We start from the raw sequence: 24800 nt of genomic DNA, 5'->3' as shown, positions 1-24800 counted from the left end.
CAAATATTCCATAATGTGAAAGGAAACCAACAGAGATTCACTTGGATATAGGCCTAGAGTTGCACGAAAACTGCATGAATCTTTCTGTGAACCTCTTCACGTGCTGTATATAGCTTAAACATCTAGTCCTGCCTTTGGTGTCCTCTAGAGCTGTGTCCCTGCTTGCATTGTGGACCTAGTCTCCTATCCTGTCTCCCCTTGACACTTCGATACCATTGCTAGGATTAATTGATGGAGTCAGGTCTATTATTAGATAGAAATGGTAAAATTGTCAATAAAATAATGAAGAAAAGGCAGAAATGTTCAGTAAATATTTCTGTTCTTTATTTGGGAGGAAGAAACAGCTGATAAATCATGATGATCGTGAAACACTTTCTAATCCAATAATAACATAGGAGGATATTAAACAGCAGCTACTGAAGTTAGATATTTTAAAATTAGCATGTCCAGATAACTTGCATCCAAGAGTTTTAAAGGAGCTGGCCAAAAAGCTTGCTGATCCATTAATTTTGATTTTCAATTACTCTTAAAATATTGGGAAAATTCCAGAAGAGTGGAAGAAAGCTAATATTGTACCAATATTTTAAAAGGGTAAATGGGACAATTATATTCCTGTCAGCCAGACCTCAATCCTGAGAAAAATAACAGAACAACTGGCATGGAACTTTATTAATAATGAATTAAAGGGGAGGGTAATATAATTCATGCCAATCAACATGGGTTTAAAAAATAGATCCTGTCAAATTAATTTGATATTTTTTTTGGTGAGATTACTAATTTGGTTCATAAAGGTAGTAGAGTTAATGTAATATACTTAGACTTCTGTTAAGACATTTAACTTAGTACCACACAACATTTTGATTAAAAAAATGAGAACAATACAAAATTAATGTGGCAAACATTAAAAGGATTAAAAACTGGCTAACTGATAGGTCTCAGTGTAGTTTCAGAGAATTCTCATCAAGCAGATATGTTTCTTGTCCCTATAGTATTTAACATTTTCATCAATGACCTGGAAGAAAACTAAAGTTTGCAGATAACACAAAGATTGCAGGCGTGGTAAATAATGAAGAGGACAGGTCAGGGATTGAGAGTGATCTGGATTGCTTGGTAAAGTGGTTGAAAGCAAATAATATGTGGTTTAATAGGGCCAATGTAAAGTTGTACATCTAGGAACAAAAATGTAGCCCATCCTTACAGGATGGGTACTGTATCCTTGAAAGCAGTGACTGAGAAAGGTTTGCGAATAGTGGTGGATAATCAGCTGATTATGAGCTCCTGTTGTGATCGTGTGGCCAAAAAGGCTAATGCAATTGTTGGATGTATAAATGGGAATCTTAAGTAGGAGTAAGGAGATTATATTACCTCTGTATTTGGTACTGGTGTGGCTGCTACTGGAATACTGTGTCCAGTTTTGGTGTCAACAATTCAAGAAGGATGTTGATAAATTGGAGAGGGTTCAGAGACGGACCAAGAGAGTATTAAAAGATGCCCGCCTTATCATGTTAGACTCAAAGAGCTCAATCTATTTATCTTGACAAAGAGAAGGTGAAGGGGTAACTTAATCATAATTTATAAGTGGGCTCTTTGGCCTAGCAGACAAAGGTATAAGAAGATCTCTGGCTGAAAGCTGAAACCAGACAACCTAGACTGGAAATAAGGCATAAATTTTGAACAGTGAGGGTAATTAACCATTAGATGAATTTACCAAGGGTTGTTGTAGATTCTCACTGACAATTTTTAAATCAAGATTGGATGTATTTCTAAAAGATGTGCTCTAGTTCAAGAAGGAATTAATTCAGGGAAGTCCAGTGGCCTGTTGTTTAAGAGGTCAGACTAGATGATCACAATAGTCCCTTCTGCTTTTATAATCTGTGAAAGATGCCAGTCTCAATTATTTGTTTATTTGTTTCTTTCTTCCACTCCCATCTTTGTGGGCTTTTTCCATGCATATCTCTATGCATGGAATGCCATCCCCAAACCAGTGTACCAAGCCACTACTTCCTTTTCATTAAAGTCCCTTTTATAATCTCCTTCTGCCCCTAGGCTCTAAGGAGTGAGATTATAAATAACAAACAAAAAATTAAAATCATCCTCACCAGTGTGTTGCTTCGGTTTACAATCTACAAGATAAGTTTCTGTCCTAAGAACTGTGTCTATCTCTGTTTTCATGTACTGTATGCCATCGAATACATATTTTTAAAATAAGAATTTACAGTGCACCTAAAACAGAGATTAAAATTAAACTTGTATAAATTAAAACCCATGGTTTTGAAAACATGCTGAAGCAGATGAGAAGCCAGTTTGAAGCATGGAGCACAAGTATAATATGCTTGTGCCCAGCTGCTTTGATAAGTCAGAAGAATTAACTATTACCCACGGCATTAAGAAATACCCATTTAAAATTGAATTATTATTATTAATTATAAATCTGTTTATCCACGGTAAGAAATGCTACTTCTTTTGAACTTTCAAAAAGTTTCATGTAGCAAAAAATTAGGTTTCCTTTTTTCCCCCCTTTTAGCTTTTTAGATGAATGAATCATTGCCTCACATTTATGACAATGATGCTGTACATCATTCTCTAATATGAGTGTTCCAAACTTTAATTAACAGAACAGTTAGATTTTTTTTCAGTAATGTTATCTTCCATAAACACTACTAATAATTAGCAAAATGTTGATTTAGTTACTAAGTAAACAGAGTACCGTTTTCATCCATATATACAATTTGATAGTGTTTTCTAACACCTACTGTATCTGGGCAGACATTTACAAATCAGTACATAAATCCAGAGATGATTTTCTTTTGTTTGCTTATATCTAGAATTTTCAAACTATTGAATCCTCCTCAGTTGTCCAGCAAGAATAAAAACGAAGCACTATTAGTCAGAAAATGCTTGAGCAACCAAAACTACTTCGTAGGCCTCTGCCTCCAAAGCTGCTACCTGAACTGTCTATGCCAAGGAAGAAAACCTACAAAGGTAAACAGAACTAATAACAGATAGTTCTAAGATTTACATATTCTTTGCAGATAATACTGAAAGAATGTGTTGGAAGTGATTAATAATTTTTAAGCGTTCATTTATAAACCATATGGTTGCTCTCATTATTCAGCAAATAATAAATCAAATCAGAATAATTCCCCCATGAGATTGCACTGTGACAACATGGGTTGGAGTTGGAGGTGTAATGCAGTGTGAATATGACTGGAAGAGGATCACTGCATGTGTCCACAACCAAAAGGAAAGACAGCTCTTGATGAAAGTTGAGATTGCTGTACTAGGCAGGTTTTTGTATGGGATTAAGTATGAAGAAGATCCATCTAGCCTCATGTTCTACTGAACTGACTTCAGGATGCAGCTGTACAAAAATAGGTTACTAATTATTTAACTTGTGGAATAGAGTATTGATGAATTAGCACCCCATGCAGCAGCAGAAAGGAGATCAAGAGAAGATAGCTTTGGGGCCCTGGCAAGTGTCCCAGCAAAGCTTTTAAGACAGAACAAAAATACCACAGTTAGCAAATTAAGATATTATTAGCTAATATTTATGCACTAAGCTGGGAATCCTCTAATTTCCATGTTCTAGTGCAGAATGTAATGAGTATCCTGGTTTTTGTTGTTTTTTGATGAATCAACCAATTTACACAATGTAAAAGCTATGTCAAGAGAAGTTACACTAGCTTTCTTGACATTTACTATCTCCCGTCATTATGGGCCACTGTGTGATGTAGTAAGCATTTTCCCTGTAAGTGCCAGGAAGCTAAGCATGATCCCTCCATGTGCTCGCTGAGGGCCTGTGCTGTTGTACACTTTGCCCAAGGACATCCTGTGCTAAAAGCAGATTTGATATGTTCAACTCTCTGTGAGAATTTCAAACCTCCCTACCCCCCAATGTTCAAATGAGTTTTAAATGAGTTTATCCTCATTATCTTTGCTGTCTTCTAACAGATGTGTATCGTAAAATACAGCTATTTTTTAATTGGTTTCTTTCTCTAAATCAGATTTTGATCTTTCAGTGATACTGATCCAGAGCCAGTCCATTGCCTTCAGTGGTGTGGATTTAGATTTACACTGGTAGACGTGATCAGATTCTGGCCCACTATATTTTTTTAATCTTTACCTGGTTATGTACATTTTTGTCATTACATGAAATTATGTTAGGCCTCAATTCAGGAAGGTACTAAGCACTTGCTTAACGCCATTTCTATTCAGGAAAGTACTTAACCTAAAAACATGTTCTTATGTCCCATTGACTTCAGTTGGATTTAAAGTACCCGCTTAATATTAAGCATGGGCTTAAGTGCCCTTCCTGAATAGGGGTGCTTCCTGGAATCAGGGCCTTAGAATGTTAGCCATTTTAAGATAAAGTTAAAGACATAGTAGCTCAGACTCCATTTTATTCCAGCTGCTTTGCACTGCTTACGCAGTGCAGGACAATCAGAAAGCTGCCCTAACGGGACAGCTGAGTATTCCAATTTGTCAGGAAGTTGCCTCTAGCCATAAAGCCAATGTAGCTGGCTCTATGCCACCTGCTTCAAGTGTGATGTAACAGAAATGGAGCAGGCAGGACCAGACCATGTTGTGCTCCACTGTCCTTGCTTATGTTATGGGCTCTTGGAGGCATTAGAGCAGTTCTTAGGTTGTTCCAATTTGTGCTGGAGTTTGTTTGGCCCCATAGTCACCATTAGCATCAGAGTGAGGAATGAAAACTGCTCCAGTGCTGTTATGGATTTAACTTCAAATGCTTGCTGATGGTTTCAATGTGTAATAAGCTCATACATTAGCTGAGATGACCCAAAACTACAGTAAGTGCTGAGATAATGTGTTAAAAATCTGTAATCTGTGATAAAATAAATGCTTGGTTCCACATAGTCTCCCCTGTAATCCCAGAACAAGCTAAATTAATAATTAATTAAAAAATAAATTAATAATTAGAATTCAGGGTAATAAGGCTCTTTCTTGCATGCACTGAAGTTAATGGCAAAACTCTCATTGACTTCAGTGGGATCAGGAGCAGACCACAGGTATCCATTATCAGACACCAGGCCATAACCGATAGACAAAAAGGTGTAGCAAGAGATAAAAAAGGTGTTGAGAGAGTTGAGATAGGATGGAGTCAGGAACACAGGTAAAATACAGGAAGGTACAACTGTGATTCAGTGATTATGAAAAAAATAAGGACATTTGGGGATGGTCCCATCCCTCCTGATATACAGCTGCATAAGCAAGCACTTGCATATATATATATGTAGGGTCATGTTGAAGGCAATGGAGAGTTCTGCTTTAAAACTGATATAACTGATGATACAGTACAGTTCAGAAATATCTGCACATTTCCCGTGCCTGTATATGTGACCTAGAAGATGCAAAAATGCTCTTCTCCATTTATTTAACACTAGTTAGTAACTAATAATTAAATACTAAGTTGAAAAGATAGTTAACAGCCAATAACAATTGATAGTAGGAATATTTTTCATGTAACTAATAGTTCAAGGAAAGAGCTGAAAACTCGATTGCTTGAGACTTTTTTAAAACTAGGTCCTGATCCTACAACTGCGTCTGTGCTGAAGGGCTTTTACGCCTGTACAGTCCAATTTACTTCAGTTCAATCAAACTTGTGTTGTCACAAGAGTCTGCTGTGCAGATTCTGATGTAGGATCAGTACTTTAGACTGGACAAAATGTTAAAATAAACTAGCACTATGAAAAAACAACCCTGCTTGGCAGAGAGATAGAAAAGATGTCCTAATAGGTCTTTTCCATCTCTAATTTCTGCGATTTTATGAACTATATGTAAAACCACTTAAATAGGTAAAACTATTAAAAATTAACGTAATCAATAAGTAAAACGAAATTAAAGGAAAATGTTGTGAAAACAATTTTTCATAGTATTTGATATGTATAATGAATTTGAAATGTCTTAACACAATATTATGATACTGTTTTATTAATATAGTGTCACTTCTGGTGTGTGTTTGTTGTTATACCAATTACCAGTTAGTATTTATTATTTCACACAATACTCATTTTTTACTATGCCATTATAATTTTTAAGTCAGAAGGAAAATCCCAGCTAGTGAAGTAAAGTTGAAAAGTCAGAAACTGCAGTTCTTGTTCGCTTGATATTAAGTCCATTAGAAGATTAGTGAAAGTTGGTGAAATTTTGCATCTATTTCTGTACAACACATTTCCAGTCTGGCACCATCCAAAATGTAGCTAAATATTTCTGGCTCAATACCAGAGCTCCGCTTCACTGATTTAAAATGTTTTCAAAATGATAAATCTTTTATCTAGAGACAGTGTTCTGTTGCAATGGCTTTTTTCTAGTATAACATATGATTAGTGATGAATGCTATTTATAACATATAGATTTATAGAGTACCCCAACAGGAATCAAAATGCTTCACAATAAAGTACATTCAAGGATCGCTTCACACACCACAAAATGCAGCCATTACGTTTGATGGATTTTTATAAAGTGGAGTTACCGTTGATCAGAATCAAACTTTTCAGTAATGGTAATTTGATCACATTGGACACACTTGTTCTGTGTTTCATCAAGTATGAAACCATTTCACTCCTTATGAATAAAATGAACCTATTCCCAGGAAGGTGGGGCACTAAGTGGGTGGTATAATTTATCCAGACAATACACAGGAAGTTATTTGTGGCTGCTCCTCTAGCCTGTGGTCTGGAAAAAAAGCTGCCGCTCATCTGTACCCCTTCTTTGGAGATTTTTGGGCACTGGACCCATATGTATATTGTGTTCTCTCACAGGCTTATCACACTGATCTCATCTGCCTCGTCCTATCTGAAGCTAGCATAGAGCCCACACCATGGTACTTAGGGGATGTGGAAACCCCCTGAATGGTCGCTTCTGCCTGAGCCTCCACTCCCCATAAGCACAGCTGTCATGGGGCCTACATGGTAGAGAGAGTTTATGTGGGTCCTGCATAATGGCATAGGGATGTTACTCCACATGACCATTTTTAGAAGCTAAATATGTCAATTTATGACTAGCTAATAGTTTTAAATGATTTGTTGGTAAATTAACAAATCAGCCATTTGGCAATTTAACCAGTGGAAGTTAATTTAATTTGCTTCTTCTTGTTAAAGATGGTATCCTTCTTTGGAGCAACATAATTCATAAGGGATTAAATTGTGGCTCTCAGTCACAGCCCCTCGGTAGGGGTTTATTGAGGAACACTGCCCCAGAGAAAGCCCCTGAAAGCTTCTTGCAGCAAGAACTTCCAATTTGTTATGCATGGACAGTGCCTCACACAGTGGGGCCCTGATTTGGGCCTCTAGGCACTATCACAATAATCAAGTTTTATGCGCAGTAGAACCTCACTCATTCATTTTTCACTAATCTGTGTGGCTCATCATAAGCCTTCTAAATATAGTCTGTCCAAACTAATTTGAAACAAAATTGTGAGTGCCCTATTGATGTCTAACACTTACTAAAATGTTTACAAAATATATTACAGATCATTTAGTGTTGTTTGTTTAAAGTTAAATTATACTTGTCAAATAAATGTACAGAGTAGAATATTTTGTGATGCAATTGGTTTGATTGCTTTTATAAATATTTTTGTGTGTTTACTCAGTATAGGGGAAATTCTCTCCACAGCTTCCAGTCTGAGTCAATCACGTTATTTTCTTTTAAAAGATGTGAAATGTATGCCTAGTTATAAATGTATCCTCACCTTTTCTTTCTCTTGTGTTCTCCAGACAGGATTCCTGGAAAACACCAACCTGGAGTGATAACAAGCACAAATGATGAAGATAGAATTTTTTTCCCCAGTAGTTATTTCAGTGGTCAAACACAAGTCCAGCCCAAAGACACACACCTCCTTCTTGAGCAAAATCTAAAAAAAGACTTGACTCTTACTGCTCCTTATCGTTGTGCACCTGCTAGCTGCCCATTGCAGAAAGATGGTAGATCATCTGACATGGAGGTTCTAGCTCCACCGGTGAAGAGTGACTCTGTTTATTGGTCTTTACCAGAAATTGCTACTGTTGCAAGCACAACTGACAAGGATAGAATTACTCTTTCTAGCTATTATTCGAGCGGTCGAACGTCAGTCCAACTAAAAGTCCAAAACCTTTTTCCTGATCAAATTCTTAAAAAAGATTTTATAATTACTCCAACTCCTAGTGGTCCTCCCAGCTTCCCAATACACAAACGTAGATCCTTTCGCATGCAGCTTCTTGGTTTACAGAAGGACGAGCCTGCTTATTTTACTTTGCCAGAGTTTACCTTTGAGAGCTTAGTTGCAGAGTCCTCTTCTCATCCCTCACCTTTGATGTCACCCTTTAGAACGCCAGTTGTTTCTCGTTGTAATTATCAAAAACTCACTAGTCAGTTGACTAATGAAGTGAGAAAGAGCATACAGACTGAAGTTAACATAATGGTATTGCCCAATAATGATGAGTTCCCAGTAATTTCACCAAGAAAGCCTGAAAGACAGAGTATCATAGGTACTGTATTTTATATTATCAAGTGTTCTAATTCACTTTTGTATGCACATTATTTTTACTGAAAGTATTTCCGAAATAGGCCTCCTTTAGAGGAAAAAAATTTTGCTATTTGTCTGTGTGAGAGAATTTTTCATCATTATTTAAGAACTAGAAAGTGCAAAATTGTAGCTAGTAATAACTAAACTAACTTTATTTTTAAAAACGTTAACAGAGGGTAACAATTAATACTAAGAATATTTTAACATATTTAATAGTATAAGGAAACTGTTTAAAGCTCCGTTGCTTGAGACTTTGAAAACTGGACCCTAATCTTGCGACAGGATCCATGAAAGATGATCCTAACACCTGCACAGAGTCTTTCTAGGCCCAGTTCATTATCGCCCTGCATCTTAGGTAGTCATTTAAATGAGTGTAAAATGTTACTATTCTGGTTTACTAATGTATTGCAACCACTTTGCACTATTGTTAGGTCCAGCTTTTAAAAGGTATTTAGGTGTTGCTGTGCTTGGTGTTGCAATGCCTAATTGATATAGGAGCCTTAATCTTATTTTCAGAAGTGATTTAGGCACTGAGCAGCCTAAATCCCATTGCTCCTTAGTGCCTAAATCTCTTCTGAGAATAGGATTTAGGGTCTTGAGCACAGCAGCATTTAAATACCTTTAAGAATCTAGGTCTAAATGAGTACACAAGGTGCGGGACAACAGTGGGTTGGGCCCACTGGCTTCCGTAGGACTCTAATGATATTTCTGGGTAAAGAATGGATTGTGCTTTTAACCATAGTGGGTTTTGCTTACGTGCACAGGGCTGAACAGGTTGCCAACTTAAGGCACAATATGGGGTCATTCCTGCAAAGGCGTGATCCCATGAAGTAGTCCTTATTCACATAAGTGGCCCCATTAACTACATACATGAGAGTAATGTATTTCAGGAGCAGGCCCCATGTTACAAAGGATCTTGGATTGTTTTGTCTTTCCTCCAAGTCTAAAGCACTGAGCAGAGATCTTTGAGGAGGAGAATGTGGGTGTATCCCCCACAATCAACTTCCTATGCTCCCAGGAGAGACAGGCACTAGAGAACCATATTTATTCCAATTTTCTACCTCTAAGTAAATAACATGGTTGATGGAATTATGCTGCAGCAATGCCTATGCTATAGTTAAGATTGTGTTACAGCATAACTTTAAACCTTATTTTATAAAATATTTCATTTGAATAGGCAAAAACCAAAACATTAAATATAAACTTTGAGCACTGTTTGAATTTTTCATGGTGGTATGATGAAAAATGAATAGATACAGAGAGAATAATAATAAAATTACCATTTCTTGGTGATTCCTTCCTCCACCACCTCCCTGGATTCCCTCTCTCTTCTTTTTATCCCTTTTGCAAGAAGTTTGCAGCTCTGTGGGACCTCTCTTTTGGCCAGATTGTTGCTCCTCATGTGCTGATTCCTGGAATATCAGTTATACATCGGTATTGTGTGTCTATAGAGTATTTTATACCTTTTCAACTATAAAAGAAATTGTGCGCCAAAGCAAACTGGCTGAATTTTAATTTGACAACAAATAAAGTGCTGAGAGAGAGGACTTATGTGAAGTCAGAGCTGCCATAGAATCCAGGCTTATGATATGAGAAACCCCAATCTTATCCACTGCGCTATGCTACCTTTCAGAACAGCTAACCTCGTTTTGGTTATACTATCTAACGACCATAAACTGCACTCCTCTCCCAGAACCAGGGATAGAATCAAGCATTCCCAGTCACCCGTTTTATACTGCTAACTAGTAAATAGGTGGGTAACCGACTGTGAAACAGCGTCCAGGCTCCTCTGCTGGCTGCTGTAGAAAAGGGTGAGCAATCACTCCTGTAGCTCAGTTAGGAATGATTCACACAGTGGAAGTGAGCAATGGAACCTTAGAGTATTAGAGTTGGAAGGGGCCTCAGGAGGCCATAGAATCATAGAGTTGGAAGGGGCCTCAGGAGGTCATCCAGTCCAACCCCCTGCTCAGAGCAGGGCCAACCCCAACTAGCCTTCACGGTCACTAAATATAATTGTTGTTTGCTGATGATTATGTAAGAATCTGACCTGGTTCTAGGACTGGTCAGACAGTCCAGTTCTATTATTTCTCTGTGCCAATTTACAGGTTTGGCATTTTGTGACCTGAAATATTGTAAACATTTTTAATGTATTTTTTGTGGGGAAGGGTAATGGATAGAAAATGGTTGAGTAGGTAACATTCACCCATTATTTTCTTGAAATATTTCTTAGAAAGACTCTTATTTCAAGGGTTGCATGGATCATTTAAAATGAATGCACACTATAACCAGATAGTTATGGAATTTTGTCATTAAATTGATTGGACAATCTATAGTTCAGAACTGTCAATGTTAATATATATCTTCACCCTCATCCTGAAGAAAGAGACACTCTTAACTCCCACCATAAATATAACACACCAAATGACACACATGCATATTTCAATTCTGTGATTTTTTTTTTTTTTTTTTAACATTAAAATTGCTTCCAAGTTTGGGCCCATCACCAGCCAAATAAATCACCCGTTCACATAACATTTCCTGAATTTTACAGAAGAACGTAGCTTGTGGCCTCCATTTGCAGTGTTACCCTATATCTCACTTACACACCCCAGTACCAAACCACATACAGAAGTATGTAAAATGGAACAAGAAACCACACTAACTCTATATTAATCATAAGAACACACAAGTGTTAATGTGGTTGTGGTGTTGAGGCTGCACATTTGTTCAAAATGGGTGGCGATAAGTGGATTGTGGTTGGTGCAAGGGAGGTACTTGAGGTAGAGAAATGTAATTGATAAATGGTGTGCAGATGGGCTGTTGAATGACATGCAGATTTCCTTTCTTCTTATTGGCTGGAAACACAGTGTATCAATCTTAACTCTAAAATAAGCCTACAGTGCTTTTTAGTGGGACTGTAGGTATGGGTTATTTTAAATGACTGCTAGGAATACTAGTGAAATAGTGTAGTGGGAATTTCAGAGAGCTGTCCTATGGATCACGTAGGCTTCTCTGTGATAAGAAATTCAGTTCCCTGATTGTCATTTATACTACATCCCTTTATGCTGTTCTGGTAATGTAATGGGGCCTTAAAAGTAAATGCTGCCTTGAAGGTCCCTTTACACTGCCAGAGTTGTGTAAATGGTCCTTTGTATAAATGAGAATTGGGCTAGTCTGGCTAACTTAATACATTTCTCATGTACTTCTACCACCACTTCCAACTTTTTTCAGAAATGGCTTTGAAGGAGAAAATGAGAAAAGCTGATTCAACAGAACAGATTTTAGAAGAAGGTGATGAAGGAAAAGAATCTGTTATGGATGGTTTGAAGCTGTATGCTCATGGACAGAAAAAGAACGTGTCTTATGCAGGTGGGGCAAGATATATACATTACATTTATGAAATAAACTATGTACAGCACTGTAGTAGCAGTTTTTTAATGGCAATATAAACAATAAAGAGCAGTCCTACAATCAACTCCCAGTACTGCATGCCATTTTGGGGCAGGGGGGATGGAATGAAATGGAAGTTATGTTATCAAAATAATAGAAATGTACGATTATATTAACAGTTACAGTAAAACCAAGACAAGAAGGAAATCCAGAGCCAGATCTTTTCACTTTTCCTTAACTCACCCAGTTGGGCTTTTGGATTGTAGGGTCTTATACCAAAGTGAGGAATCCATTTGAGCTGTTAACAGTGAAAATGGTATAAAAGCTTTTGTAATGAAACCTGAAATTCATCCCTGGGTTGAGCATCCCAGAATTAAAGCCCTCAGAATCAGCTGGCACTTCTGAAAATTTTGGCTTTAATGGTTTAGCTAAATAGAATCAAAATCTTAAGTCTCTTTAGCATCATCTGTTGTGGGTTGAAGGTACAGATGGACCTGAACAAAATGCTCCCAAACTTTAGGAAAGTTCTCCTCCAGATTCAAACTTCACTGCTCAGGCCCTTTTATCTATAGCTGAAACCCATTCTCCTGCTCCCCCTTAAAAAAAAAAAAAGTTGAATACATTTGAATGTTTTTAAAGGATCAAATTCTTCAGTCTTTACCCAGGCATTGCTAAGATACTGATTTGTATCAGGCAGTGGTGCCTGAGTAAGATCTGACAGAGCATGAAAGGATTTGGCTATAAGTTTGGGATCCACACAATGCAGCTTTCATTTTTAGTTCTTCATTTCCTAATCTGAATGTTTACTTCCTTATTTGACTACATATATTTTTAACTGTAGAACCAGATCATGCCCTTGATGATAATACAATAAAGGGTATCCAGGGATTTGGGTACCAGAATTTAAATGAGCAGGATGAACAAGAAGAACTGATGGCCAGATCCAGAATGGCAGTTTTGTATTGTGCGATGCATAGAAGAACTGAACTTAGTCTTAAGGTATACCTTTTAAAAATTACAACCATACTCCCCATATCGCTATCCTTAATGGTCAACTGCTACTTTCATTAGAAACACAGTTTCCCTGGGATTCATAACTTGGCTTTCTTAACTTCATCCACTTGGAAGCCAGTATTAAAATGCTCAGTATATGGTCACTTTTTAAAAATTAAGAATGGCTAAAATCATTTAAGATTTTTTAGTAATTTTAAAATAGTCTTAAGCTCATTGTTCTAGATGCATCTTTTTAATTCTCTTGCCTCACCTTGATCTCCTTCTGTATTATCTTTTTCCTTTCCTTCCTTCCACTCCCCCCCCCTTCTTCTCTTATGTTGTGTGTGTCTCCTCATTTTTCTGATGCACCTCATGATTTATGTGATATCTATTGGCCCCCAGCACCTCCTGCAGTAGTGGTCTGATTTTGGACACATTTCTGCTTCTTCCCCTCCAAATAGTGCTATCAGATTGCTTCAGCACCATGCAGGTAGGAATGGCAAGATCCTAGAGGTGGGGAAAGGTGCCCAGCCCTCTTTCTTGATGACCAGAGACTTCACAGTCTAAAGTTTCTGGAACCCTGCCTGCATCACTCCCACAATCAATCCAGCTCTGTTATGTACTTGCTGCTTTTAATGATTTCTATTTTCATTTAACGTATGGATCTGTCGAGTCAAAACATTAACAATTGATGGATCTGAATCAGCAGAAAATATACCTCGTTTCCTGTGCCAAGCAAACACCAGAAGATTGCAGTTGTTGGTTATCTGGCAGACTATCCTAACCATTCAACCCATGGGAGAGTCTACTGCTGTTTGGCAATAGCAGCTCCTTTATATGACTGCTGGTGGGGAGAAGACTGATTCCCGTGTCATGTTATTTAAGAATGTAAACCCTACCAAACAGCTGAGAGGAGGGAGTGATTTTCAGAGGCAACTTTCTTTGGTTTTTGCACTTCACCCAGCCTCTAGGCACTACTGTAATACAAATAATGAAAAATTACAGTGTAACACTGTTTTATCTGTGGGAGAACTAAGAGATCTGAAGCTATAACTAGAAGCCCAATCCTGCAAATCCTCTGGGCCTAGATCTTCCATTGAAATCACTTAAAGGGTGCATAGTTCTTGCTCTGGCCTTCTGCCAAAAGGTGAATTTCACCCTAGGAGTTCTGTATGTGAAGGATTTGCAGGATTGGGACCAACAGTCATGCAAAACTTTCATAACAAAATGGAAAAGACTCCCCTCATTTGTGAGTAAAAATACAAAGATTCAGCCTCTCTTTGCAGGCACCAAAAACTGGCTGTGAATTCGCTGACAAAACAATTTTTCATTGGAAAATTCCAGTTCATTAAAATCTAAAATATTAGTGGAAATGACAGTTTTGACAAATCTCCCAATTCAAAAATATTTTGAAAAAACAAGTGTCAACATTGCCAAAATGTTTGTTTTCAAAACAAAGGTTTGTTCTTCAGTTTGAATCAACTTTTTGTTTTGAAACTTTAGTTAATATAAACTAAAGAAATGTTTAAAAAATTAAAAATAAAAATTGAAACAAAATGTTTCAGTTGTCCAGCTCTGATATTTTCAGAGGGGATTATTGGTTTGTGAAGTTTTGAGATTTTGACTTTGTCCCAATTTGGGGTGGGAACATTTTTCAATATCTCAAAAATTCTTATGGGATGGGATGACCGTTTTCCATCCAGATGTATAGGTCCCCACATTTTTTGCTTGCTAATATAATTGCAAGCACCATCAGCCTAATTTATGACGACAAATTAGTATTGTTGTTAGAGAAACAACTGTTTTAAGACAAAATAAGACAAATTTTGATTTTTCAGTTACGTTTAAGATTTTGGGATCATTCACACCCAAAACTTAGGGAATGTAAACCAAAACAAAGGTTCGCACAAAGCCACATCACTGTGAGCTAGTGAGCTTGTCACCGTAATGTATTTCTCAGGGTTTGGTTGCACAATGAAAGTACTTCTGCTTTCACTTCTAGACTCCCACATTTTAAATGAGGAAATTTTACTGTAGCAGTTCTCAGAACTAGACAATGTTGTTCCATATGAGGAAATACATTTTGAGAGCTTTTATCGGTCATTTCAGAGTTATAAAAATCTTGCAGCAGTTCAACAATGTAATAAATTTGAACTGCATGAAAGATGCCCTCCAGTATCTCAAACCATTTATCATAAACACTATGATAGCACAAGAGTCTGCTAGATGGCCAGGCACTGGTATGGTCTTAAAAAATTAATGGAATCATTCATCTGATAGATGCACTCTCAGAGACTGATTCTCATATTATTTTTATATCAGTATAAATCAGGAGTAACTCCATTAAAGGGACTTGTTTAGCACCACCATAAAGTGACATGGGAACCAGGACTTTTGTATTCATCCTGCATGTTACTGTAGCACCAATTAAAAATGGTATTCTTGTGCTCCAAAAGAATTTCACCACGAGAGCCAATAAAGTGTGTCTTTCCCTCCAAACTGGCAGCAGCTCTTTTGAGAATGCAACTACTGGCAGTTGCTCTTTGCATATCTCACAATTTCCAGTAAGAATGTCTGGGTGTGAATGAAACATTATCTAAAATGCTTAGGACTATAGTAGTGGATTTCTATTCTCATTGTCAGTATCTTTTATTTTTGGATTCACGTTTTGAAGATATTTTTTTAAAACTTCTCTCCAGTCAGAGGGAATTTTTTCCCCCTGGAATGCTGGTGATCTAAAAGTATACATACTTTATACTGATGGGAAACAATGTACAGCCAGATTGGTAAATCTTCAGTTAAAGCATATGTTTTCGTGATAATTTGACAGACTCTAGATTCCTACCTGGTATATAAATCTGTTCTTCAGTGTAATAATGCTTAATATTTATTCAACTATTATTATTGTTCCCTGTTTATATTCAGTCTGTACTATCTGTTAGGTAGGTACTATGCAATTTTCATAAAAATGGCTGATGTATTCTGGCTTACAAGGAAATACTTACTGCATATATATAGATGTAAGTTTGTTGAGAAAAGCATATCAATGTAGAGATTAAAATATGTGATGTAATTAAATACTATATCAAACTACTTATACCCAAGGATGTAGGCCAAGGTTGTGTATGCAACCGTAACTTCATTTCCTGATTTGAGTCAAAATCATGGATTCATATTTTCTTAAAATAGCTTTTTGTATGGCGTTCCCTAGCTTTTGAAAGACAGGGGTTTTAAAATGAAAAGAAGAAGCTTAACTTTCTAGGACTTTGGAACTCTGAGTTGCAACATCATGTGTACATACCAGAACCTGTAACTATTTGGCTAGACACCCCCAGAGTAGATATCTTAGGAAGATCACAGGAAAGAGCCCAGTACATTTTGTACAAAGAGGGCATAATAAGAGATGAAAGTAAGAAGTAGGCCATGCAGAGCGTAGACTGGGAACAAGCAACTTGAATTTGATGCAGGAGGGAAGGGGAGGCAGTGAAGTGCAAGATGAGAGGCAAAGCAGAGTTTTGAGTTGCCACTGTGTCCTTCAGTTAGGCAAATCCTTTGATGCTCCTTGCATAAGTATTTGCACTATTTCGTATGACTTTCTCATAAATAAACTAGGGAAATAGAGTCTAGATGGAGCCTCTATCAGGTGGGTGCATAACTGGTTGGAAAACCATTCCCAGAGCGTATCTATCAGTGGTTCACAGTCAAACTAGAAGGGTGTACCGAGTGGAGTCCCACAGGGATCGGTTGTGGGTCTGGTTCTGTTCAATATCTTCATCAATGATTTAGGTAATGGCATAGAGAGAACACTTATAAAGTTTTGCAGTACCAAGCCAGGAGAGGTTGTTGCAAGTGTTTTCGAGGATAGGATTAAAATTCAAAATGATCTGGACAAACTGGAGAAATGGCCTGAAGTAAATGGGATGAAGCACAAAGGAAAGTACTCCACTTAGGAAGGAACAATCAATTGCACACATACAAAATGGAAAATGACTGCCTAAGAGAGAGTGCTGTGGAAAAAGAGCTGGAGGTTATTGTGGATCACAAGCTATATATGATTGAACGGTGTAACACTGTTGCAAAAAAAGCGAACATCATTCTGGGATATATTAGCAAGAGTGTTGTAAGCAGGACACGAGAAGGAATTCTGCTCTACTCCATGCTGATAAGGCCTCAACTGGAGTATTGTGTCCAGTTTTGGACGCCACATTTCAGGAAAGATGTGGACAAATTGGAGAAAGTCCAGAGGAGAGCAAGAAAAATTATTAAAGGTCTGGAAAACATGATATATGAGGAAAAATTTTAAAAATGGAGTTTGTTTAGTCTGGAGAAGAGTGAGTGGGGCCTTATAACAGTTTTCAAGTACATAAAAGGTTGTTACAAGGAGAAAAATTGTTCTCATTAACATCTGAGGATAGAACAAGAAGCAATGGGCTTAAATTGCAGCAAGATTGGACATTAGGAAAAACTTCCTAACTGTCAGGGTAATTAAACACTGGAATAAATTGCCTCGGGAGGTTGTGGAATCTCCATCATTGGAGGTTTTAAGAACACATTAGACAAACACCTGTTAGGAATGGTCTAGTCCTGCCTTGAGTGCAGGGGACTTAACTAGATGACTTCTCTTGATCCCTTCCAGTCCTACACTTCTATGATTCTATGTATCCATCAATGGAGTCATGTAGCTGGTTTGTCTAACTATTTTTTTAATGATAAATCTTTTAAAATAAGAGGTTTTAAGAACACATTAGACAAACACCTAACTATTTTTTTAATGATAAATCTTTTAAAATAAGTCCTGGTGGAGCTTATTCTTAGGAGGTTTTTTTTCTCTTGATGAAAAATGTTGATTTTTATATAGTTAATATATCTTTTCTACTGCATATGTCTTGTAGGCCTATTTCCTGACTCTCCTTCCAGACCTGACACCTTTAGTCAACACTTTGGTGTATCTTAACTTGTCATTCAATGACTTACACTTCTTTCCCAGGGAGGTATGTGCCAGTTATTTTCCTTATCTTTATTAAGAGTAAAACTGTAAGAAAGCCTGCATTTTTACATTTTTAGGTTAACCTAAAAATGTAACTTTCAAACAACAATGATTTAATAAGGGATGCAAATTGCATAGCACAGATGTTAGAAACACTTAATTCATTTACTTTTCTGGTTATTTATGGGATAGTAAGAATCAATGTGAACCATGAAAGATTCCAACAAGATTCAGATATACCTCTACATCTGTGTCTTAAGGTCTCATTCCGATCTTGGTGTATACCAGGATCACTCAGTTGACTTCAATGGAAAGTTTAAATCAGGAGTAAATATCCGCATTTATAGAGCACCAGTGTATGGGCTGATACTAATATTACACACACAAAGCTACTCTAAAAGAACCTTATTAATGTTGCAAAGTCAAGCACTCAGAAAGTTAGGAAATGCCAGAATTCAAATTGCCTGTGCAATCTTAATTCAGTTCCCTTGTGCATATGCTTCGATACAGTCCTTAATTACATTCACATACTACTTTTTCCACAGGATCCGTGCCTTGTTCAATGCGCAGGATGGAGAGTGCTCAACTAATAAACAGATAGTCAATATTTTTCTCCTCATTGTTCAGTGCGTATCTGTAGGCTTTTTTTACTGCATGTTATTCAAGCCCTACACTGATGTCAGAAGTATTAATTTTCTCAAGGTCTTTATGTAGTGCTCAGCACTATAGTATCTGAGTGCTTCACAAACCTTGGTGACATGATTTTCACAATACTTTTGTGAGATGAGTGGATATTATTATCCCGGTTCTGCAGATGGGGAGCTGAGGCACAGAGAGATTAAAGTCAAAACTGTCCACTGATTTTGGGAGCCCAATTTGTGATCCTGGAACCTGATTTTTTCAGAGTATTTACCATTATATGGCACTGTAGATGTATGTTCAAAGCACAGCTCCCATTAGTTGCAGCTCTGAGTGCTCAGCACTTCTGCACATAAGGCCCTAGGGCAGGGGTGGCCAACCAGTTAGAGATGAAGAGTCAAAAAATAGATGTAGATGCCGCAAAGAGCCACATTTACCTTCCCCTCCACTGAAAATTCGCACTGATGCATCAATTTCGATGGCAGCTGGTCAATTTCAAGTCTCACCCTCAGCAGCTGGTCAATTTCACATAGTCTCAAAGAACCGCATTTCTATAACCAAAGAGCCGCATGCGGCTCGCGAGCCGCAGGTTGGCCACCCCTGCCCTGGGGTCTCATGCTGGGCACTCAGAAAATGAGGAATGCACAATTAGTGATCACGTGGGAAAAGTCTGGTTTAATTGACTTGCTCAGCATCACATAAGAACTCTGTGACAGAGGTAGAATCAAATTCTCCAGGGCAGCGGTCAGTTTCCTTAACCACTTCCACTCTACTCCGCATGGATTAGGCCTCAGCTGAAGTATTGTGTCCAGTTCTGGGTGCCACATTTCAGGAAAAATATGGACAAATTGAAGAAAGTCCAGAGGAGAGCAACAAAAATGATTAAAGGTCTAGCAAACATGACCTCTGAGAAAAGATTGAAAAATGGGATTTGTTTAGTCTTTAGAAGATAAGTCTGAGGGGGGACATGATAACAGTTTTCAAGTACATAAAAGGTTGTTACAAGGAGGAGGGAGAAAAATTGTTGTCCTTAATTTCTGAGGGCAGGACAAGAAGTAATAGGCATAAACTGCAGCAAGGGGAGTTTAGGTTGGGCATTAGGAAAAACTTCCTAACTGTCAGGGTACTTAAGCACTGGGACAAATTGCTTAGGGAGGTTGTGGAACCTCCATCATTGGAGGTTTTAAGCACAGGTTGGACAAACACCTGTCAGTCTAGTAGACAACAGCCCTGTTGTACTACAAAACCCTGACTCATCCCAAGAGCAGGTTCCTCCTGTGCATTGAAAAGAGTAGGGATCCTGTGAAAAAATCGTATGTGATCATGTAATTAGACTGTATCATAATACATACACATAAGGGCCAAATTAAGGTTGCACTAGCAACCTTAATTTTGGCATTTCCTAACTTTTGAGTGCTTGATTTTGCAAGCCTAATAACGTTCGTTTGACATGGTTTTTGTGTAATTTCCTAGGTTTTTAAAAAAGCAAATTGAAAACATTGTAATGAGGCCCACCTGTGGTTGGAATCTTTCGATGCATCACAAAGACCTCTGCCACTTGATCTTATAGGGTAACTGATAGATGATAACATACTATTGCAGTGGAGCAGCACTCGAGGGGCTGTCTTGCCATCAGACACTTTGCCATTGTGTTACACCAATCCTTGCTAGCAGCAGAGGAATGGTGAGACTCAGGAATACTGGGTTCCATTCCAGACTCTGGAGGTCAGTGTGCTTTAGTGGACACAGACTGGGCTGTCCACTTCCCCCGAGCGTGATCTGTATTACCTCATTTCTCCCACCAGTCTTTGTCCCAGCCCTGCCTCTTCTCCATCTGTGGCTCCTCATTTTAATCCCATTCTCCTTATCTAGTCATTCCCAGTTTCTACTTCTCAGGCTTTTCATCTAGTCCCAGTATCCTTGTCCAGCAAGCCCTACCTCACCCTTCAGGGCTCCCTGTTCCAGTCTCCTTTCACAGACATTTCCAGTCCACCCCGGACCTTCATCCAATCTGTCTCCCTCCCGCTCTTTGGCCTCCAGTCTCGTCTCATCATCTACATTCCTCATCCCCACTGGTTCTCCATCCAGTTCCAATTTCCCTCCCCGGGCTCCTCATCCAATCTCAGTGTCATTATTCACGCCCCACACACACCTGGTTCCTTATCTCAGTCTCTTTGCCAAGCCAGTCTCACACTCCCTGCAGCTCCTCATGCAATTTCTGTCTCCCCCATCCCCCACCTACTGGTTCCTTGTCCCACCCCCCGTCCCTTCCTATCTCCCAATCTCCTTCCCAACCATAGAATCATAGAAGATTAGGGTTGGAAGGGACCTCAGGAGGTCATCTAGTCCAACCCCCTGCTCAAAGGAGGACCAACCCCAACTAAACCATCCCAGCTGCACCTTAAAAACTTCTTAAAAAAAAAACAAAACAATCCCAGTCATAAAAACCAGTCCCAGTTTCTATGCCCAGCCAGTTCCCAGCTCCCTCCTAGCTCCCAGTCTCTGACTCCTCCATGCTGCATGGGCCAAGCAGGGGGGTCATTAGCTCTCCTGTGTTCTCAATCTCTAAATTAAGGTGTTTGGATCAAGATATTGGATATACTGCAGCAGCCCAGAGCTGCAATTGCTGGGGAAGTCCTGCTCAGCCCTGGTTTGGAGCATGTTCAGTGTAGACAGAATCTTCAGGGAATGTAGCTGCTAAAATCTAAAGAAGCTTCTACTGATCATATGTGAACTATGATTTATCAAAGGCTTTTAACTTGGTCAAATGTGGGCATATTTTCACAGGGACAGCAAAAGGCACATCCCTGACACAAAGGCCACCTCTCTACCACATTTTAAGCCCCTGCACCAAAGCATGGGGGTGCTAGAACCTCAAAAACAAAAAAAGAAGATTTTACTCAGATTTTAACATGGTCAAAACAACATTTTTCCCTATCCTCATTCTTCAAAACAGAAACTGTTTTGGCTGAAATTTTCCAGAAACATTCAGTCTGAGGCAGACATCCACCATGGAAAATTTCAGCTAAAACAGTTTGGCTAAATTATAAGCAACTGAAAACATGTTCTTGTAATGGGAATATTCTTGTAGAGAAATCTTAAATATAGACGGTGCTACCAGCCACACCTATAATGCTACAGCAGTGAGAGATCAGGATCAGGACCCACCTATAATGCTACAGCAGTGTGAGATTAGGATCAGGACCTACCTATAATGCTACATACCAATTCATTCTCATACTGACTTTGTAAAAGTTACAGCAGTGTGAGATCAGGATCAGGCCCAGAAATCCTATGTCATATTTATAAGGTACACTAACTGAAATAACATTACTAATACATTAAATACAAGATTCATACAATATTCATACAATATTAATACCATTTCCTTGTTTCTAGTTCTTGCAGTGTCACTTAACCAATGTTAGAAATGTAGAGCATCTTATAACAGGAATCAGACTATCTTTTTGGTAAATGATGTTTTTTTCCATTGCCTTTTTCCCCCCTAAGGTGTATAATATTCAACACTTAGAAGTATTGAAGCTCCGAAACAACCCCATCAAAGAGATCCCTGATGATGTCCACAAACTCAAGACACTTAGGATCCTTAACATGTCCTTCAATTTAATATCTGCCCTTCCCACTGGGTAAGGTCTTTACTTTTAATTAATAGATTAGATTGCAACATTTCTAGGCTCAAACAAGGATTCTGTTTTTTGTGTGACCTACATTATATTAATTCATTCTCATACTGACTTTGTAAAGTTACACCTACAAAAAGGTTTTTTAGGAATGTGTATATATAGCTATGCATAAGCAAATATTCATCATGAGTAGTAGTATGCAGAGGCCTCATCTGTGATCAGAGCCCCATTGTACGAGGAGCTATTTATAGACATAATGTATAGGCAGCTCCTACCCAAAAGAGCTGATAATCTAAATAGATATAACAGGAGGAGAGGAGAGTGTGGTTATGCCAATTTAAAAATGGAGAAGTAAGGCACAGAGAAATGAAGAGATTTGCCCCTGCAGATTGTGTAAAGCGAGGAATTGAACCCAAAACTTATGTAGCCCATGCCCCAAGCTTTAACCATACGACCATCCTTCTAATGGTTTAAATTGAAAGTCTGTTTACTAAAAGTGAGCTAGGGTTGATGTGCAATAGTAGCTGAAAACCCGTTCTATCGCATAGGTGTAGTTTGTAGGAGTTGTGTGTAAAAGCACTGAAAATGGGTGAAAACTTAAAAATTGTTTTTTACCAGACATACACCAAGAGATGATTGAACCATTGATATTCTAAACAAAGAGTTCTTAACCATGCTTGTAGCTGTTTCCATCACTTCGCACTGACTCAACAGACATTCTAGGCTTCAGAGTGATGTTTGGGGTTATTGTGTGTGCTGATTGTGTTGATTTGTGTGTGGGATGTGTTGTGCTGGGAGAGTTGTGTGGATAGTGAATGAGGGGTGTGTGTTGCAGTAAAGGGCTATGGTTTGTGCTGGTTGTGGTGTTGGAATGGTTGTGTTGATTTGTGCTGAGGGGGCTTGTTTTTGGAGATTTGTGTGGATTTATTCAGGTGGCAATTGAGGGGTGTGTGCTCTGGTGAGGGTATATGTGTGTTTGAGTTGATTGTGCATGCTGGTTGTGTTGTGTGAGTGATTTAGAAGAACTGTGCAGTTTGGCCAAGTAATCCATCATCCATATTTGCAGAGCTGCAAAAAGAGTTGAATTAGCAGGGAACATCACGATTTTGTGGAGGACTGATTGTAGTGGGACAATTCAGAATCAATTCAGGTGTTTTGCTGGCATTCACAGAGTAACTGCAGATGGTGGAGCGTTGCTTCAGGACCCAAGAAATGAGCACTGACTGGTGAGATCACATCGTAATTCAAATCTGGGATGATGAGCAGCAATGGTGGAGGCACAAATTCCTGAGCACCATGCAATTCCTAACAAGCCCCCACACTGCAGGGCCAGGTAGAGCACAGTACACCACAACACAGGACAGTTGCTCACGCTTAAAGTGCTCTTTCAAAGCCACCCAGAGCTCTATAGCTCCATGTTGAGCTAGTCTATAGTTCCATGTTGAACTCTTCTAATCGCCCTTGTTCTGACTGTTCAAACTAAGCAGACAGCTGCTCCACCTCTGCAATCCACCCCAATGGCAACTTTCCCCACTTTGTTTCACAGATATTATGCAGGACTCAGCAGGCAGCTATAACCACTAGGATTATTTTTTTCCCCCACTGAAATTCAATCTTGGGAGTAAACACTCCAAGCATCCCTTCAGTCTACCAAAAACACATTCAGCTGTCATTTTGCACCTGCTGAGCTGGTAGCTGAATTTTTCCTTTGTGCTGTCAAGGTGGCTAGTGTACGGCTTCATGAGCCAGGGGAGCAAGGGGTAGGATCCCCTAGGATCACTATTGGTATTTCAATATTGCCAGTGGTAATCCGCCAGTTCTAAAAGGAAGTCCCTGCGTGTAGCTCTTCCAAACAGTCCTGTGTTCTTAAAGATACAAGCGTCATGCTCCTTCCTGACCAGCCAACATTGATGTTGGTGAAATGTCCCTCGTGATCCACCAGTGCTTGCATAACCATAAAAAAGTAGCCCTTTCACTTGATGTACTCAGTGGCAAGGTGGTCTGATACCAAAATAGGGATATACGCACAGTCTGTCGCCCCACTGCAATGCAGGAACCCCATTGCTGCAAATCCACCTATGTCTTGCACATTGCCAAGAATCACAGTCCTGCGTAGCAGGAGGCGATTAATGGTCCTTCACACATGCATGGCGATGGCCCCCCAGTTGATTTCAAACTCCAAAATGATTTCCCACTGACTGGTAGTAATCTGGTGTTTATGACTGCCACTCGCTTCTTCACCGTCAGTGCAGCGCTCATTCTGGTGTCCCTGAGCTGGAGGGCTGGGGCAACCTCAGCACACAGATTTAGAAACGTGGCCCCCTTGCACATCCAAAAGTTCTGCAGCTACAGCTCATCATGGGCAGTGGATGAAACTTCCCCTGGGGGAGGCTAGCTCCCAGTCCCACCTCTTCTGCTTGCAGCCCTGTCCACGCTCCACCCCCTTTCCACCCCAGGCTGCACCTCCTTTCCTGCTCCGCAACTCCCTCCCACTGCTGGTGGGACACGTTGACCGGAGGAAGTGTGGAGCGGGGGTGGAGCATGGAGGAGAGAAGGGATGCAGCGAGCGGCAGGCGGGGTGTCTCGCAGGAGAGGGGGGTGAGGAACACGGCAAGCTGCAGGGTTT

General features: G+C 39.0%; 1 protein-coding gene across 1 annotated transcript in view; it reads left to right on the top strand.

Annotated features, from left to right (window-relative positions):
- Nucleotides 1-2831: 2831 nt before the first annotated feature.
- LRRC63 (leucine rich repeat containing 63) overlaps nucleotides 2832-24800 on the top strand; it is a 32866-nt gene continuing 10897 nt past the window's right edge. Inside the window, exons 1-6 of the mRNA XM_067562760.1 lie at nucleotides 2832-2982; nucleotides 7734-8483; nucleotides 11753-11890; nucleotides 12753-12910; nucleotides 17797-17895; nucleotides 22041-22177. Of these exons, the coding sequence (XP_067418861.1) occupies nucleotides 2895-2982; nucleotides 7734-8483; nucleotides 11753-11890; nucleotides 12753-12910; nucleotides 17797-17895; nucleotides 22041-22177 (1370 nt within the window). The 5' untranslated portion in view covers nucleotides 2832-2894. The remainder of the gene's footprint in view (nucleotides 2983-7733; nucleotides 8484-11752; nucleotides 11891-12752; nucleotides 12911-17796; nucleotides 17896-22040; nucleotides 22178-24800) is intronic.

The sequence above is a fragment of the Emydura macquarii genome, unplaced genomic scaffold (assembly GCF_026122565.2).
Source record: "Emydura macquarii macquarii isolate MOO-44397 ecotype Brisbane River unplaced genomic scaffold, CSIRO-AGI_Emac_v2 contig_2473, whole genome shotgun sequence".
Classification (NCBI taxonomy): Eukaryota; Metazoa; Chordata; order Testudines; family Chelidae; genus Emydura; species Emydura macquarii.
Note: the sequence above shows the minus strand (reverse complement) of the source record. Positions and strands in the feature narration are given on the sequence as shown.